An 18,834-nucleotide genomic window follows, 5' to 3' on the forward strand; every position below is an offset into this window, starting at 1 on the left:
TACAATGGCTTAAAAAATATGTTCTTTAAAGTTATAATAACAAACACTAGGGAAGTTGTGGAACAACTACAGTGTTGCTGGTGAAAATGCAGATGGTACAACTACCTTGTAAAACAGTTGGCAGTTTCTAATACAGTTTAACAAACACTCACCATACATGCCAACAATCTCACCTCCAGTTGTTTGCCCAGGAGAACTGCATACATATGCCCTCATAAATACCTGTCTGTACACAGTTATACCAGATTGTTAGCTATATTCTTAATATCTAACTGGAAAAACTCAAAGTCTTATGAATGGATAAATTGTATTACATGCACACCACTCACTACCGCCTAGTACAAAAGAGGAAGGAACAACTGATACACCCAACAACTGGATGAATCTCAAAAGCTTTATGCTAAGAAAAAGATGCCAGGCTCAAAAGTTTACATACTATGATTCCATTTTTATGTCATCTGGAAAAGGCAAAACTACAAGAACAGAAATCAGATTCTGGCTGCCCGAGGCTAGGTGTGGATAAAGGGATTGGCTACTAAGGGGTACAGGGCATTTTTAGGGGATGGAAATGCTATGTACTTTGTGATGGTTACATGAATGTAACATTTGTCAAATTCATAGAACTGAACACCTCTGAAGGGGGAATTTTATGCTATAAAAACTATACTTAAATGAACTGATTGAAAAAAAAAAAAAAGCATCCAAAACCTGAATGCAAACCTCTTGAGTTTTTTCAGGGATGTTTAAAATCGTGCCATACTCAAGATCTACTACTTTTAAACATTTCACTCAATATGATACATGTTTAGAAGTCTCTTTTGAGGTTTTTTACTTTATAGCAAAAGCCAAATACTGCAGGAAATGGCTGAAAGAGTACACAGAAGCTAATAGAACGACAAACTAAAATGCATTCCCATATTGGCAAATTCCTTTGATGGTCACTTGAGAAACATTGCTGAAGATGTGAAGAAACAACTATTAAAACAATTTATGTGGTTGGAAGTTTGTTACTTAGTTGGATGAAAGAACAGCAGCTATTTCCAACATGTTTCAGCCATGGTACTTTACAAATTCTATTTCAATAATGAAATACATGAAAAGCTTCTCTTTTTAAGAGGGCATTAAAGGTAAAATGTAGGGGAGAAGATACACTCACCACCAAAATGATCTTTAATAAAAAAATGACTTGTGGAAAAATTGTGGCAGTGTAACCACTAAGAAAATGGCTGCTATAATTCAAATAAATATAGAGTCTGGGGCCAAAGATTCTATCACAAACAAAATTGATTCACTAAATAATTCCTATGCAAGACTTTTCTGTATAGAAGTTGGAACAGAAGGGCACAAGATAGAGCCAAGTAATTAGTTTTGGAAATAGGAGTCCATTAAACTATAGTTGAATCTTTGCAATATAGGAAACTGGAAGAGAGCGTATAGTCTGCTGCCCCACAATGAGATATGCTCGCTATCACATGGCAAAACAGTCAAAGAATTATTTGACTTTAAGGTTGGTGTTCCAACCTTGTTTTTCTTTGATGACAAAGAGCTGTCAATAGCATGCTGTGTGCTGTGTGCTTAGTCACTCAGTCATGTCCAATTCTTTGCAACCCCATTGACTGTAGCCCACCAGGCTCCTTTGTCTATGGGGATTCTCCAGGCAAGAATACTAGAGTGGGTTGCCATTTCCTCCTCCAGGGGATTTTTCTGACTCAGGAATTGAACCCGTGTCTCCTGTGTCTCCTTCATTGCAGGCAGATTCTTTACTGGCTGAGCCATCAGAGAAGCCCCAAATCTCTTGTATTTGAACACAGAACACTTAGAAATAGGAATTTCCAAACTGTTAAAGTATTTTCAAATAAAAAGATTCAGGGCTTTGAACCCATTTGTTAAAAAAGAATAATTCACATTAGAAAGAAATTTGCTAATCAAATTTCAACAAAACTTTGGCATATTTAGGGCTTCCCTGATAGCTCAGTTGGTAAAGAATCCAGCTGCAATGCAGGAGACCTCGGTTCCTGGGTCGGGAAGCTCCCCTGGAGAAGGAATAGGCTACCCACTCCAGCATTCTTGGCTTCCCTGGTGGCTAGCTGGTAAAGAATCTGCCTGCAATTCAGGAGACCTGGGTTTGATCCCTGGGTTGAGAAGGTCCCCTGGAGAAGGGAATGGCTATCCACTCTAATATTCTGGCCTGGAGAATTCCATGAATGGGGTCACAAAGAGTCGGACACGACTGAGCAACTTTCACTTCCACTCTGGCATATTTGATAGGTAAGGTAGAAAAATGAGAATCATAATTTAGTTAGCACAACCAATAATGAACTTCAATTTGGGTCTTTGAATTTTTATATTATTTGGGTCTTTGAATTTTGTATCTTTTTCTGCCATATTAGCCATAAAAACCAGATTCTAAAGAAGTTGAACTTCAAATCAGATCAAGTCATGTTATCACAAAGGATTAACCAATAACTATAGTAAAATAAAGCTTATTGCTCTTAAAACTATATGTTACCAATAATATGCTGCTAGAGGTTTTTATATGCTAATGAGTAAAATTATCACTCTTAAAATGTCTTTTTTGCATATGCTTATAGTTACAAAATATGCTACAATAGTACATGTATAAAGTTTGTTAATAATGAACATACATACCCTGGATATGTATGCTGAAAATTTTTACTGATGGGGTGCAAAATTTAAGAAAATAGATTGGAAATAGCTGTCTAGTGAAATTAACAAATAATTATAAAGCCTTTGTAGTTTCACAGTGTCTGGCACAATGTTAGATACACAGTACGTTTTTAAAAATTACTGTGACTCTCTACCTCTGGATGCAAAATATAGTAATTTATATATGATCCTTGTGTGTATATACATTTCTCTCTCAAAATATACATTTCATTTGGCGAATAATTCTTCTGTATGAGTATCTTTGTGTAGAAAACCACGACCATAGAAGCAATAATGCATAGTGGTTGCAGTTTCTGAATATGGACTGCTGCTGCTGCTGCTGCTGCTGCTAAGTCGCTTCAGTCGTGTCCGACTCTGTGCGACCCCAGAGACTGCAGCCCACCAGGCTCCCCCGTCCCTGGGATTCTCCAGGCAAGAACACTGAAGTGGGTTGCTATTTCCTTCTCCAATGCAGGAAAGTGAAAAGTGAAAGTGAAGTTGCTCAGTCGTGTCCGACTCTTAGCGACCCCATGGACTGCGGCCCACCAGGCTCCTCCGTCCAAGGGATTTTCCAGGCAAGAGTACTGGAGTGGGGTGCCATTGCCTTCTTCTGAATATGGACTACCTGAGTCTAAATCTTGGCCTTACAATTTATTAACTATGTGACCTTGAATACACTAGTTCTCTGTGTCCTAGTTTCCTTGCATGCAACAGGGCCTACCTCATGGCTTTGTGGTGAAGATAAATGAGTTAATACCGTAAAGTCCCTTGACCTATGTTGGATACATGAAAAGTGATCACTCTAGGTTAGTTGCCATATGTATATATACACACACAGATACACACAATCTGAATGAGTATACGGGATATGTGTATATTTCATGTAACTTCATTTATATTTCTTGTTCTCAATATGTATTTGTATACATATTTATATTGAATAATAGTAATAATATTAACAATATTAACACTTATTTAACATGACAGTAAATTAAATATTATATATTTGGAAGGACTGATGCTAAAGCTGCAGCTCCAATACTTTGGCCACCTGATGATAAGAGCCAACTCACTGGAAAGACCCTGATGCCAGGAAAGATTGAGGGCAGGAGGAGAAGGGGCAACAGAGGATGAGATGGTTGGATGGCATCACCAACTCAATGGACATGAGTTTGAGCAAGCTCTGAGAGATGGTGAAGGACCAACTCCTCTGAGGGGAAGCCTGGCGTACTGCAGTCCATGGGATTGCAAAGAGCTGGACACGAATGAGCAACTGAACAACAATCCAATGAGCAAACCATGTGTATATATATATATTTATAAGTTAAAGACTAAATAAACTCAGCATTAGTTTAAGTGCTTTACACACATTATCTCACTCATCTTTGGAAAAAATACATAACATGACATAATTTTGTTATTCCCATTTTACAGATAGAAAACTGAGGTCCAGAAAGGTTACATAACTTCCTTAAATTCACATAGCTGGCATATGATAGAGCCAGGAAGTATTTTTTTTTTTTTAATCACTGCTTACCATCTCCCCACTGATTTAATAATATTATTTAGTATTAGGGGTAATAATTCACAATATCTTTATTTGCCTGGTGCTTAGTATTTTATAAAATAGCTTTACACACAGTGAGTTTCATAACCAGTCTGTGAAGTGAGTTGGACAGGATTGTTATCCTCACTATTATAGGAAAGAAAACTGGTACAACTGAAACCATAGGTGTCTTTTGGAGGAAGTGTTTCTGTGTTACAAACATCCTGGGTGCCTCTGTACCCAGGGAGTCAAGTCACTGTCACCTTGTCTCAGACAAGGGTGCTGGTCCTCCCTGGAAGCATCACAGACTAGTGAGAGCCCCAGGCATAGAAACCAAGAATCATGGCAACACAATATGTAGTCTCTAAGGGAGATATGAAAAGAGTGCTTATAGAGCACAGAACGTGGGACCGTCTGTGCCAGGGGGGTCTTAGAAAAGATGAAGGTGGTGGTAGGAGAGGGGTGGGGGGCTTTCCTGGAAGAAAGAATGCGTGTATGCAAGTGTGAATTCATGTTTATGACCATGACGGTATGTCTAGGCATGGTTGTGTATGAATCTGAGTGTGTACCTGTTTATATGGGCTTACTCACATGTGAATTTATGCACACACCGACTGTAAGTGTGGAAGAAGAAAGCCTGAACACGAAAGAAAGTGTGCTTGGATCCACACACGCTACAACAGAATCTGCCTGCTTTGATTGCCCCATCTCTCCTCCTGCCCCCCAACACTGGGGTATCCAGAGATACCAGTTGTTTCTCACTCTAACATGAGTTGCCTCATGGGCCATGGTGATTAGACCCACCAGGTTTTCCATCTATCCGTCTGAATGTGTAGGAGTCTGATAAGAGCCCACTTGTGTGAGTGGTGGGGGGTGAAGAGTACCAGTATCTGTAGGTGTATAACTGTTTCTACACTTATGATTATGTGTGAAAGTTTAGTGTTGGCTGTTCCTAGCCAGACTGGAGAAACTTCCCTTCTCCTTTCATCTTCACTGTCTTGGGAATTTATACACTCACCTGTTTCCATTGCCACCCAAATGTGGCCAATTCCTGCCTTCACTTAAATGTCCTAGGGTATATAACTTTAATTCTGTACTGGGGCTGGGCAGAAGTAAGGCTGGAAATGGCTGGTGCCCATTTTCTGTGGAGGCACTCTGTGCTCCCCTCCAACCCCCCGACCCCACTCCACCCCATTCTGGTCTAGGAATCTCCCAGAGGATGAAAAATGTTTGCAAACGCAAACAGGAATGGTGACAGCCATGAGGAACTCAGAGGATCACACCCAGGAATGGGATGATCAACCCCCCTCTCTTGACGATAGATCCCATTTTTAAGGCAAAATTGATCACAGAGGGAAAGTGAGGACTCCTGTCTCCACAAATGCTGCCTCAGGGATTGGAGAGATGAGAGGTAAGCCTGCAATACTCTATTTCTTTTAAACTTACACAATCAAAAGAGCTGAAATGACTCCAGATAATATGTAATTGATGGTGAATAACAGTATCTCTACAAAGTGACCAAATAGTTGAAGTAGACTTTCTCTTTTGTCATAAAGTATATAAATTCAGGGCTGTGGGGTCATGTGAGGCAAAAGTATTATGTGCTGGAATACACTGATGATTTGTGAGTGTTTACATCTTGGCCCAGTGCACTGCCACACAGCTAAATATTCACATGTTAAAATAAGCTATGATGAACTGCAATAATCAACACATGTAACATGCCATATTTTAAGCTGAATGAATGAGTGGGTGAAGAGAAAAACAAACATATTTAGAAAAGTAGAATCATCTCACATAGTGATCCCCGAAATAACAATACCTGGATTCTGTTCTCAGTTTCACCAATGACTTAATCTATTGAAAGGTTTTCTTTTTCCTTTTTTTAAAATCATACAGGAAAATTAGTCCAGTGACACAATATCTCTCAAAAACATGAATATGCTTAATCAAACCTTGTTGAAGTGTCTTTTAAAATGTAAATGATCACTAATAAATGTTAGTTGTTGCAAAACTGTTTATTGTAGCACCACATATAATACATATTTCCATGTTCAGGACACAAACATTATCCTAAATTGTAAGGGAGGATGCTAGTTTCATAATATGCCAGGAGAATTTTTCCATAGTCAATATGTTGCCTATTTGCACTTAGCTACATTGCATCAATAATCTGAAAAAGAGAAATAGCCTGGTTATGGCTAGAGATTCTGATTAGAGGCTAAGATTTCTATCATGGACTGCTTTCAACTGTTATATTTTATGGCACAGATTCAGTGGGAATCTGATCTGCTAAAATATTTGGGCTGTGAAAACTCCCACACTGTGACAGATGTCAAGTCCAATTAAGTGACTCATGTCCAGGTTTCTGTCCAATAGGATTTCCCATTAAATATCAATTTAGGGAAAAAAATTCCATCCCCCTTCTTAAGCCTTTATCTCTTCCACCATCTCCAGGCTGAATCAATTGGTACCAAGAGAGCCAAGAAGCCACACACGCATCTCTGTCTCTTTGCTCTGGCTCTCCCACCCTCTCGCCTCTTTCTCGGCTTCCCTGTCACTGTTACTCCGGGAGACGTTCACTTTTCACCAACCTTTCTCCAAGCATCTCCAAGCCACTGACTCTATATATTTTGCTACAAGGTAAAGAAAGGAGGGGGTGGGGGGTGGGCGATGTAACCAAGCCTTGAAAGACTTTGAAGCTGGAAATAGGTGTCTGTTTATACAACATACAAGTAAAGGAGCGAAGAGGAAGAGGCAAGCTTAGCCCCGAGTTACAGTATTGTGTTCCTGGGAACTGGGGAGACATCAGCTGAACAAAGCCTTATCTCAAAAAAAAAAAAAAAAAAAAATCACTTCTGAGCAAGATCGCATCTCTGCTTTGCACTCCCCAGTTTCTGCTCAGCCGTATTAATGAAGGAAAAGAGTCCTCCTCACAGGAGCGGAATCTTATCTTAACCATCTTTCTTATTGATTCTTCCGCTATTAGAAAGTGGAGGAATCAGTCCTTTGATGTGATTGTGTTTATCTCTGCATCTCTTTTGTTATTTATAGAGACCCAGAAGAGGAAAAGAGGCAAGAGACTTTTCAACACATCGTTAAAAAAAAACAAAAACAAAAACAACAACGAATTTCCCGAAATGTTTGAGAACAATTAAAAGGAAAAGGCGTTTTTTTGATCTATCAACTAAGTGAACAATCATTCATACCGTTCCTCGCTGTGGACACCAGCGAGATGACAGCTGCTTTTTCATTTTTGAATGTAATAAATATTTGCTGCTTTTAATATATTTCGGAATTTCTCCCCGCTATTCCCTGGGATTTTAACTCTAAAAGATTGGAGAAAAGATTATCGAAAGGGCTTTTACAAGGTAAGCCTCCTTTAAATGCTTTTTTCCCAGCTTGGAACTAAGTTAGATTATGCATATCGTATTTATAGAGTATTTCATGAATGCCTGAAAAAAACAAAATGCATATACGACATGCTGTATATGAATATTTTTAAAAGACACCTGGAGAAGAATTTAACATGATTTGAGGGCAACCCAGGAACTTTTCATCCGATCTACAACTATGTTGTGGTTTATTGTAATTTTCCATAACTCGCCTACTTATTTATATCCTCTCAAGGCGAAGGTGTAGCTGCAAGCTGTTCTACTTATAAACGTGTACGTGAAAAGTCCGAAGAGTCACATGTAAAACACTTGGAGCATTTGTTTTTATTTTACCTTAGAGGACTTGTTTTCCTCGTAGGGAAATGAAAGCCGCCTTAGAGCCAAATTCGCACCTAACTAAGCAAAGTGCGATGCTGGAAGGAGATCGCTGGAAGCAGATAGCACAGCCCCAGCTTTTGTCTAGGCGCAAACCCGCACGTTGCAGACGCGACCTATTCCCCGGCTAGCACCCCTCCTGCCCAGCCGCACACGCGGGGCCCGGGGCTGGCAGCCTGGTCCGCCCTCCCGGCGCCCGCGATCGGTGCGCAGAGCCCCAGCAGGTGCCTTCCCTGCCTGCCGGACCCTTTCTCGAAGCCCGAATTTCCTTGAAGCCCCAAGGCTGGGAGCGACCCTATCCCAGTAGGCGCGCAATCGGGGCCGGTCCTCCAGGCGCCCAGGAGGAGCCGGGCACAGCGGCCTTTCTACGAGTACATCCTTAGAGGAATCAGAGGCCAGACTACCTCGGCCTCGGGGACCGCTGCGGGCTCCCGACTCTCCGCCTCGGAGCACCGAACTCTGCGGGTTGGGGTTGCAGCTCCGGCCGGGGCAGAAGGCGTGGCGCCCGCCTCCCGCCCCCGGTCCATGCCTTTCCTCCTTTCTCTCCTCCTGCAGCCACCCGGCCGCCGACCTTTTCCTGGGAGGTGGTCGGCAGACTGCGGGCGCATTGTCTGATCCCACGTCGCCGCGTCCCTAGGTCCCCGAAGTGTGTAGCTGTCTGTGTGACAGATGGTGCTTCGGGAGCCTGCGAGGGCATAAGAGTCCATTTGCTATTGAAAGGAGCCTTCACGTTGGTTCCGTCATCTCTTGATTATTAGGAAGAAGAGCGAGGGGTACGGGGAAGCCTTCCCACTCCGGGCCGTCTGTGCTCAGGGCTGAGTTCCTCTGAAACCCCGGACGCCCCTTGCCCCAGGCCCGCTCGAGGCCCGCGGGCGCCCGGCTCTCCCGCGGCTTCGCCCCAGGCCCTCTGGGCGGGAAGTGCTCTCCGTGTCTCCCTGTCCCCTAGCAAAACCCAGGTGGATTCGTCGTTCGGATTCATTCGTTTGTCAGGGTCGGAGAAGAAGTGAGGCAGGCGGAATGGCCGAGTTGTATTTAGTCGAAGGAAGCACAAAACCCGGTGGCGGCCTCGCAGGCCGGCGGCGGTTCCCCGGAGCAGGCCCGCAGGCCAGTCTCAGCCTCCCGGAGGCCGCGGTGTCAGGTCCGGGATGCGGCCTGGGCCAAGGCGAGGCTTCTCCGGCTCCTGCGCCAGGCGGAGGCTCGGGTCTTGGCCCTCGGGTCTGCCCGCCTCGGCGCGCTCTCTCCCCGTGGGACCCGCTCGGAGGAGCGAGCCAGACCGCCGTGGGAAGTTGGCCCGGGCCGCGCGGAGGCCCGGCGGGTTAGGCCCCCTCCCGCTCTAGCTCCTATCCAAAGAAGGACCCCCCACCCCCACTTCCTTTTACTGATCGCTTTTCTGACTCCCCTCAGCCTCCAAAATGATGCTGAGTCCGGACCAAGCCGCCGACTCGGACCACCCCAGCTCGGCGCACTCGGATCCGGAGTCGCTGGGCGGCGCAGACGCCAAGGTGCTGGGCAGCGTGTCGGACCTGGAGCCGGTGGAGGAGGCCGACGGCAAGGGCGGCAGCCGGGCCACGCTCTACCCGCACCCGCCGCAGCTGAGCCGCGAAGAGAAGCGCCGCCGCCGGCGCGCCACCGCCAAGTACCGCTCGGCCCACGCCACCCGCGAGCGCATCCGCGTGGAGGCCTTCAACTTGGCCTTTGCCGAGCTCCGCAAACTGCTGCCCACGCTGCCCCCGGACAAGAAGCTGTCCAAGATCGAGATCCTGCGCCTGGCCATCTGCTACATCTCCTATCTCAACCACGTCCTGGACGTCTAGGGCCGGGGTCGCGGCTAGGGGCCGCCTGGCCGGGAGTGGGTGAAACGCGGCCTACTGGGGCGGCCGCCGCGGGGATGGCGGTGGAGGCGGCGGCCCAGGGACGGCGGCCACCAGGCCTTGGACCCGGGAGGAGGCTCGCACTGTGTTCTCTCCTGTCCGCCGGGCGACTCTGTAAGGTTTCCGACTCCAGAAGGGTGGGGTTGTCTGGGGAGTCCTGGGGCCTGCAAGGAGTGTTTTTCAGGCAAGGCGAACCTCCTGGAGGTACCCAGACAAGTGACCTCCAGGCCTCCCCTCCACGTGTTAGGATCCCTTTAGGGATTGTTGCTTTAGCTCACTGGAGACTTTGAGTTCTCCTGCATTCATCTCCCACAGATCTTCATGTTTTGAAAGGATGAGGGGCAGAAGCTCAGAGTCTGGGCTTTTATCTTTAGACTATCTGGCTATTTTTTCTACTGACAAATCACCAAACATTCGGAGGGGAGGGGAGGGAATCGCCTCCAGGGCAAAGATTTAAGGCTCAGAAAGGTGGAACACAGAAAACTTTCTGTTCCGTTGTGAAAAGGAAGGTTATATTAGAATCTAAATGAAACAGACAAGCCTGGGCTATTTGGTAAGGCTAAAAAGACACACTGAGAACAGACACTGTGGAGAGATTTGAGTTTGGTGAGATTTTTAACCCCAAGGTCTGATGCTACTGGAGACAGGAGAATCCATATTTAAATGGAAAATTTAATATCTGATTGCTTTTTCAGGCGAAGTGCCCCTTTATATATCCAAAAACATCTATTTGTGACCTTAAACATGTGGACCCATAGGTGCAGTTAGAAAAAGACAACCTATTTTTATTTATGTTAGAAGGAGTAGAGTATTTTTTTCAGACATTTATTTTTCAGAGTGGTGATAATTTTACTTTGGATACTCTGTGCCAATTTATTTATAGTCAAGTGTTTACACTTTCTCCTTGTGGAATAATTATGTCTAACTTTTTAAGGTGTTTGTTGAGATTATACTGTGGTCTTTCTTTTTGCTCTAATTATATTGCACTTGTATAACAAATTTCCCACACCTCCCTGTTTCTAAACATATTTTATATATTAAGATGTTTGTTGGTTCTTTTATTGTGAGATCAGCAACTCTAGCACTTCACTATTATAGTTTTTTAAAAAGTAAGCATTGTTATCCTTATCCGTAGTTATGTCTGAAAAGTACATTGCGAACCGTTTAAAAGGAGAGTAGCTTCTTTGTGTGTGTGTGCGCGTGTGATGTTTGTGTGTGGGATGGTTTTAGGAAATTAAGTTATTTTCCTAAAAAAAAAAAAAAAGAATTCAGAACTACTTTCCTCTGTGGCAACCAAAAAGAAAAGTCTATAACCTGATAATGTTTCATGTTCTCAGCTGTGAAACTCTTAAAACAAGGAGTGTATTTTAGAGATAAGGGAAAAAAAAAAAAAAAAGAACCACATCTGCTATCCAAAGAATTTAGTCTTTTCAGGGTTTTTTTGTGTCTCTGTTGCTTTATATAATGCAATATTTTGTAGTGAAAATAGATATAATCTGGTTTCTATCTGACGAGTTTTTCATATCTCATGAATGGTGCGCTGTTTTGCATATAAATAAAGGTATCAAATAAAGTTATCTCCTTTATTCTAAACATACTGTCTAAAAATAATGAACATACTTGCTGAGCATAAAATATCTTAATGGACTAATTCCTCAGAAAACAACTAATTAAAACAACAACAACAACAAAACTAAATCGTAACATATATTGAGATGTTTGTTGCTCTTCCTGAACTTGGACATTGATCCGTCTATAAATAGACGCTCTACATATGATGGTGACATAGGTCATGTTTCTCTCAATGAAGAAAAAAATTAGAGTGTTTATATTAAAACATTGCTTGAATCATAGATTAATTTTGCTCTAAAAGAAAATTTAGTAACTAACCCAGTTTCTTCAAATTAGAGTTGGGAAACTGAGGTGCAAAGAGCTTAAGTGTCTAAGTCACATGACTACTTAATGGCAATGAGAAGACCCCTCGTATGATGACTCTCAGTCCTATTGGTGCTTATTAAGAACAGGGTGCACTTTACTGTTGGAGCGCTGAGACATCTAATCAGGACATAGATTTAGGACATGATACCTGCAAGTAAGGAAAATTAATTAAACCGTGGACCAAACTGGAGAGATGAAGAATATCATTTACAAAAGCCCATGTTGTTGTTGTTATTCAGTCGCTAAGTCATGTCCGACTCTTTGCTACTCCGAGAACTTTAGCACACCACAATAGCCTATATACTTAATATAAAAATGTGAAATATTCTGTCTACAAGCAGAAGACATGAATAACTTAAAAACTATTTATATGTGTATACGTACACACACATAGATAGAATATTATCAATTATGAGTCTATATCACACCAAATCTCTGGTTGCAAAGTAAAAAATGTGGATGCTTGGGTTATACAGCTATAAAATGTCTGGGATTCTGAGCATTTTTCACTTTTCATCCCAGTATCCTGTAGTCAGGTTCACAGATACGTGATCAATGAAACTTCATTCTCTTCTTCAGCTGAGGAAAGCACTTTCTCAGACATGAAAAATAACGGTGGCTTCTTTGGCCTTTTATCTGAACCAAGTTGTGGTCCCTGCAGCAGGGGCTAGTCATTTGGTCTGCACACCCACACTGTCTTTGGATTGAGTGCACACAGGCCTTCCTCCCGCCTCGAGGAGTGTGCCTATGTCCAGTCCTTACAGAGCTTCTCTACTGTAGTACAGAAAAGTCGGCCCTGCTCCTAAGTCAAGAAAACGAAGTCAACTTCTAGGCTCCCTTTCCTGGTTTAGGACCCCAGCTTCCGACTGACCAAGACAATCCTCTCACTGACATCCAGGAAGAGCCTATTAACTCACCTCTCTAGATTAAATCTCTCGCCCCTGGAGTTGGACAGAGAGCAGGCATGGGCAAAGGGCAACATCCCATCCCTATCTAGGGACACAGTCCATATGATCTCAGGAGAGGATCTGCAGTATCACTTCAAATCTGAGGCTTCTGAGCACTCTCTAAAAAGAAGGGCAACACTGGCACTCTGCTGGACCAGCGGGTGACTGACTCCTCCCTAGCACATGGCATGGACCCTGAGTATTCAGCCATAGGTAGGGGAGTAGCTCCAGATAATGACAATGGTGATCACTCACTCTTACATTCAACCAGTATTTATTGAGGACCTACTGTGTACCAGGGATCCAGTGTCAGGTACTAAAAATAGAGTAACAAATGACACAGAGTCTAGGGAGAAGAGCAGTATACTGGCAACAAATAAACGGTAGTCAGTTGCAGGCATTGCTAAATGCTATGAAGAAAAACAAAGCAGGGTAAGGAAATAGAGAATAGCAGCTGGGGGTACTGGGGGAGGGTATTATTTTATTATTTAAAAAATTCTTTTTTATTTTATATGGGAAGACAGCCAATCAACAATGTTGTGATAGTTTCACGTGGACAACTAAGGGACCCAGCCATACATATACATGTCCATTCTCCCCCAAACTCCTGGAGGGTGTTGCTTTAGATAGAGTTGTTAGGAAAGGCCTCTCTGAGGAGGTAGCCTTAGAGTAGAGACCCAGCTCTGCCTAACCAGCAGTCTCCACAATTGCTGCCACTCATAGTGCCCTTCCTTCTCACATCCTGTTAATCTGGCCTGTGGTCAGGCTACCAACACAGCCCGTGGGATGGCTCACCACGCCCCATGGGCAGCAGCCTCCCCCTTCACCCCAGCTCGCTCCCTCCCTAGGCAGACAGGGGACCATGGTTCCTCCCACTACTCTTCTCCCCTTCGGCTCTCTGGCCCCAGTGTTCAGCAACTTACCAGGGCATTGTTGCTCCCCAGAAAACCTAGACCCCACCTGGCCCAGCTGACAAGGACACCTGGGCTGCATATTTCTATGTCCAAATGTCCCCTCACTTCAGCCACTGTCTGGAGACATCCAGAGAAAAGGGGCAAAAGTTCTGGGGGGAAAACCTTCCCTTGCTCAGGGAGGAGAACGGGAGGGGAAGCAGCGGAGAGAGTGGGTAGTGGGATACACTGGGAAAGGAAGAGTAGCCTGAGGTCAGGGGAAACGGATATGGAAAGAAATGAGGCTGGCGTCAAAAAGAATGAAATAAAGCCTTTTGCAGCAACACAGATGGACCTAGAGACTGTCATACTAAGTGAAACGAGAAAGAGAAATATCGAATGCCATCCCTTATATGTGGAATCTAAAAGGAGATGATACAAATGAACTTATAAAACAGATACAGCCTCATAGATTTAGAGAACAAACACGGTTGCTGGGGGGAAGGATGTGTGGGGAGGGATAGTTAGGGAGTTTGGAATGGACCTGTACATTCTGCTACATTTAAAATCGGTAACCAACAAGGACCTACTGTCTAGCACATGGAACACTGCTCAGTGTTATGTGACAGCCTGGATGGGAGAGGAGTTTGGGGGAGAATGGTACATGTATATGTAGGGCTGAGTCCCTGTGCTGTTCACCTAAAACTATCACAACGTTGTTAATCAGCTATACCCCAATACAAATAAAAAGTTAAAAAACCAAAATAATATTCCCCACAACAACAACAAAAAGAAATGAGGCCGGATGGAGGTGGAGCACAGGGGCCAGGAATGCCTGCTTCCCATATGAACCTTGTTCTTGGGGCTTCCTCCAGTGACCCCCTGAACAAGCATCCTCTGATGCTATGATGAGGTACGCAGACAGAGTCAACCTCTCTAACACTGGATTTATCCAGGTCCCATCGCTATTGTCAGTCTCTGGATGCCCATCTTCCTCCCATGGAAGTTCAGGGTTGCAGGAGTTAAGGGAGTAGGGACAGTTAACTTGAATGTGTGTATAGCTGATACTCTCTTTCCAGGCTTAGAAGGATTATCTCATTTAGTATTGGTAGTGGTAGAAATATTAATAGCTAACATGTATTGAGTGTGCGCCATGTGCTTACCAAGTCAGTGCTTTGCAGGTATTATCTCACTTGCTGCTGCTGCTGCTGCTAAGTCGCTTCAGTCGTGTCCGACTCTGTGCGACCCCATGGACGGCAGCCCACCAGGCTCCACTGTCCCTGGGATTCTCCAGGCAAGAACACTGGAGTGGGTTGCCATTTCCGTCTCCAATGCATGAAAGTGAAAAGTGAAAATGAAGTCGCTCAGTCGTGTCCGACTCCTCGTGACCCCATTGGACTGCAGCCCCAACAATCCAGTGCGATAGATACTTTTGTCTCCATTGAACATATGAGGAACTTGAGTCTCAGGGAAATTAAATAACTTGTCTAGGGTCACAAAGTCATGTTTGTCTGTTTATCAAAGCCTCTTGCCCTTATCTGAGGTTCCCAGGTGGTGCTAGTGCTAAAGAACTTGCCTACCAATGCAAGAGACGCAGGTTTGATCCCTGGGTTGGGAAGATTCCCTGGAGGAGGGCATGGCAACCCACTTAAGTATACTTGCTTGGAGAATCCCATGGACAGAGGAGCCTGGCAGGAGTCCATGGGGTTACAAAGAGTCAGACATGACTGAAGCGACTCAGCACGCAAGAACACCTTTATCCATCATATACCATGGCTTTCCTTTGCCAGAGGGGCTGTTGTGCCATGCACACACCCCACCCTTGGCCCCTGCACCCCATCTCTTCTCCTATGTGCTCAGGGGAAATTTCAGATCAGACATATCAAAGGAATGCAGGATCTGCAGTGCATGCACCCGTCTACTCATTCAGAGGACACGTGGAGGCTAAGATTGAGACTGCTCCGCTTACTGGGTCAAGCATGTGTCTGTCCTGGGAAGCCCCTGCAGGCTAGAGGCAGTTCTGGACCAGCCCCTCCCAGAGGAATCTGGCACTGACACTATCTGTGTGTCAGTGGACACCACCACATGGGTGAGCCTGCTCCTCGGCCTCCCCCATGCACACCCCTCTGCATATCAAGGCTCCCCAAGAACATCCGCATCCTCACATTGCACCTTTAAAGTTAGCACATTATCCCCTTTCTGGAAATGTTTCTTGGCCCTTCAATGTCTATAAAAATAAGAGAATTCAAATTCTTTCTCTGGGCACAGAAATCTTTCACAACCTTGCTCCATATCCTCTCTAACATCATCTTCAGCCACTCTCCCTGAAATTAAATGTTCCTGCCAAATTTAGGTCTCCTCACTTCCCTAGAGATACCTGTCTTTTATAACCTGCATTTGCTTTCTCTCTGCCTGGAATGCTCCCCTCCAGTTTTGTGTTTTGCCCAGAAAATTTCAGCATCACCCAACACAAGTGTAGCCACTTTGCAAAACTTTCCTTAATTTCTTTGGGCAGCATGAGCTGCTCTGCTGTCTGAACCTCAGGTATAAACATCATTGTGCCAGAATCTGTCTTCATCCCGGCACTGTGTTTGAGACCTATGACTCGGAGGCCACGTTCAGACCCTGGCTTCAACTTATTCTAAATGTGTGATGTTGAACATGTTGACTGTATTTCCTTCCTTTTCAAATGTATGGGATGGAAGAGGTACATGCACCTTTCTCAAATGCTGGCTGTGAGGTTGGTATGGGATAAGGCAGAGTGTTTCCGGAGTAGGAAGAATATAGTAACTGCTTGATAAATGTAAACAATTATTATTAACTTTGTATTTATAGTATGCATAGGAAGTTATAGGAGAGAAGCTAAAATAATGATATGCTAATAATTCATTCACGTATTCATGATTCATGGTCTCTACCAACTGTATTCATCTGCATATGACACATTATTAACTCTACAAAAAGTCAGACAGTAATAATCCCTGTCCTGTCAGACAGAAAATATCATAGCTAAGTAAACAGGAATCCATGAAATAAACCATAAGCACATACATCTAAAGTTACGTACAGGTCTGAGAGCCCCACTCCACTCCATGTAGGAGGGCTGGCTTATGACTTTTCTTTTTTCATCTTGGTTTTTCTCATTACATTGAATGCTGTGAACCTCAGCTCTCTTGCTAACTATTAATAGCTGTGGCCTTGAACGAATTACTTAATTCTGTGCCTCAGTTTTCTCACCTATAAAATGGGGGTGATAATCGTACCTACCCTGTAGTATTATCAGGAGGATTAATTAAGTTAATTCACGTAAAGCACTTAGAATATATCCAGGCACCTTCAGATCTCAATAGTATTTTCTGTATTGGCTCTTACGGCAGATAACTTTTTCAAAAATTAAATTAAACAATTAAATTGTTTTTGAGGTAATGAAGAGAGTGATTATTGAAATTTTAAATTCAATTTTGCTAAGTATATCCAGGTCAGGCTCAGGAGATTCCTCATTTCCTTGCTGATCATTTCAGAAAGATGTCAAGAAAAGGGAAGAGTTCATAATGCCAATTGCTGCACCGTGGATGGACCTAGAGATTATCATACTGAGTGAAGTCAGACAAAGACAAATGCCACATGATATCACTTATATGTGGAATCTAAAGACATGATTCAAATGAACTTATTTATACAACAGAAATAGATTCACGGACAAAACAAACTTATGGTTACCAAAGGGGAAGGAGGTAGGTAAAGGGGAGAGGTAATTTAGAAGTTTGGGATTAACAGATACACACTACTATATATAAAATAGAAAAACAGCAAGGACCTACTGTATAGCACAGATAACTATATTCAATATCCTGTAATAAACCATAATCAGATCAGATCAGATCAGTCACTCAGTCATGTCCGACTCTTTGCGACCCCATGAATCGCAGCACGCCAGGCCTCCCTGTCCACCCCCAACTCCCGGAGTTCACCCAGACTCACATCCATCAAGTCAGTGATGCCATCCAGCCATCTCATCCTCTGTCATTCCCTTCTCCTCTTGCCCCCAATCCCTCCCAGCATCAGAGTCTTTTCCAATGAGTCAACTCTTCACATGAGGTGGCCAAAGTACTGGAGTTTCAGCTTTAGCATCATTTCTTCCAAAGAAATCCCAGGGTTGATCTCCTTCAGAATGGACTGGTTGGATCTCCTTGCAGTCCAAGGGACTCTTAAGAGTCTTCTCCAACACCACAGTTCAAAAGCATCAATTCTTCGGCGCTCAGCCTTCTTCACAGTCCAACTCTCACATCCATACATGACCACAGGAAAAACATAGACTTGACTAGACGAACCTTTGTTGGCAAAGTAATGTCTCTGCTTTTGAATATGCTATCTAGGTTGGTCATAACTTTCCTTCCAAGGAGTAAGCGTCTTTTAATTTCATGGCTGCAGTCACCTTCTGCAGTGATTTTGGAGCCCAGAAAAATAAAGTCTGCCACTGTTTCCACTGTTTCCCCATCTATTTCCCATGAAGTTAGAAAAGAATATATATACATACACACACACACACACACATATATATATACATGGGATTGTTGTATATATACAACTATATATATATATAAGATTTTTGTATATATACTATATATATATACACATATATGTATATATATGTATATAACAGATTCACTTTGCTATATGTCTGAAACTAACACAATATTGTAAATTAACTATACTTCAACTTAAAAAAAAAAAAAAGAAAGAAAAGGGAAGATTTGATGAGCTTCTTGAATCACAGGGAAGAGGGGCAAGATTTGGTGCATGGAGGAAAAGGGGAGGCCTCCCTAGGATTTTTTGGGCTGAGGTCAGGATGGGAGGAGTAGGAGGAAAAGGACATTAGGTCTGACTGACTGAAGGGCAGGAGAGGAAAGAATCTTCCTGAGCTGACTGTGGAGCAGTACGATGGTTTGGGGGTTAGCCTGTGAGCAGCAGGTGGTGAGCAGGACTGGGGTGAGGCGGGGAAAAGGAGTGGGGAGGTTACCTTAGTTCAGGTGTGAGTCACTGGGGCCTGGTGAGTAAAAATCAACCGTGTGAACTTTCTGAGCAACTACATTAAAAAAAAAAATTCTTATGGATGTTTTAAGAACATCTTCCAAAGCTAAGGGATTCTAAAGTCACGGACATTTCATTTACATACTTAACCCTGTTTCTCCAGTACCCCTTTGG

General features: G+C 43.6%; 1 protein-coding gene across 1 annotated transcript; it reads left to right on the plus strand.

Annotated features, from left to right (window-relative positions):
- Positions 1-6,736: 6,736 nt before the first annotated feature.
- On the plus strand, positions 6,737-9,856 carry NHLH2 (nescient helix-loop-helix 2). Its single transcript, NM_001110003.1, has 2 exons — positions 6,737-7,584; positions 9,388-9,856. Exon 2 carries the CDS (start codon positions 9,396-9,398, stop codon positions 9,795-9,797), a length of 402 nt encoding a protein of 133 aa, NP_001103473.1. The 5' UTR covers positions 6,737-7,584; positions 9,388-9,395; the 3' UTR covers positions 9,798-9,856.
- Positions 9,857-18,834: the final 8,978 nt, after the last annotated feature.

Source organism: Bos taurus, chromosome 3 (assembly GCF_002263795.3).
Source record: "Bos taurus isolate L1 Dominette 01449 registration number 42190680 breed Hereford chromosome 3, ARS-UCD2.0, whole genome shotgun sequence".
NCBI lineage: Eukaryota > Metazoa > Chordata > Mammalia > Artiodactyla > Bovidae > Bos > Bos taurus.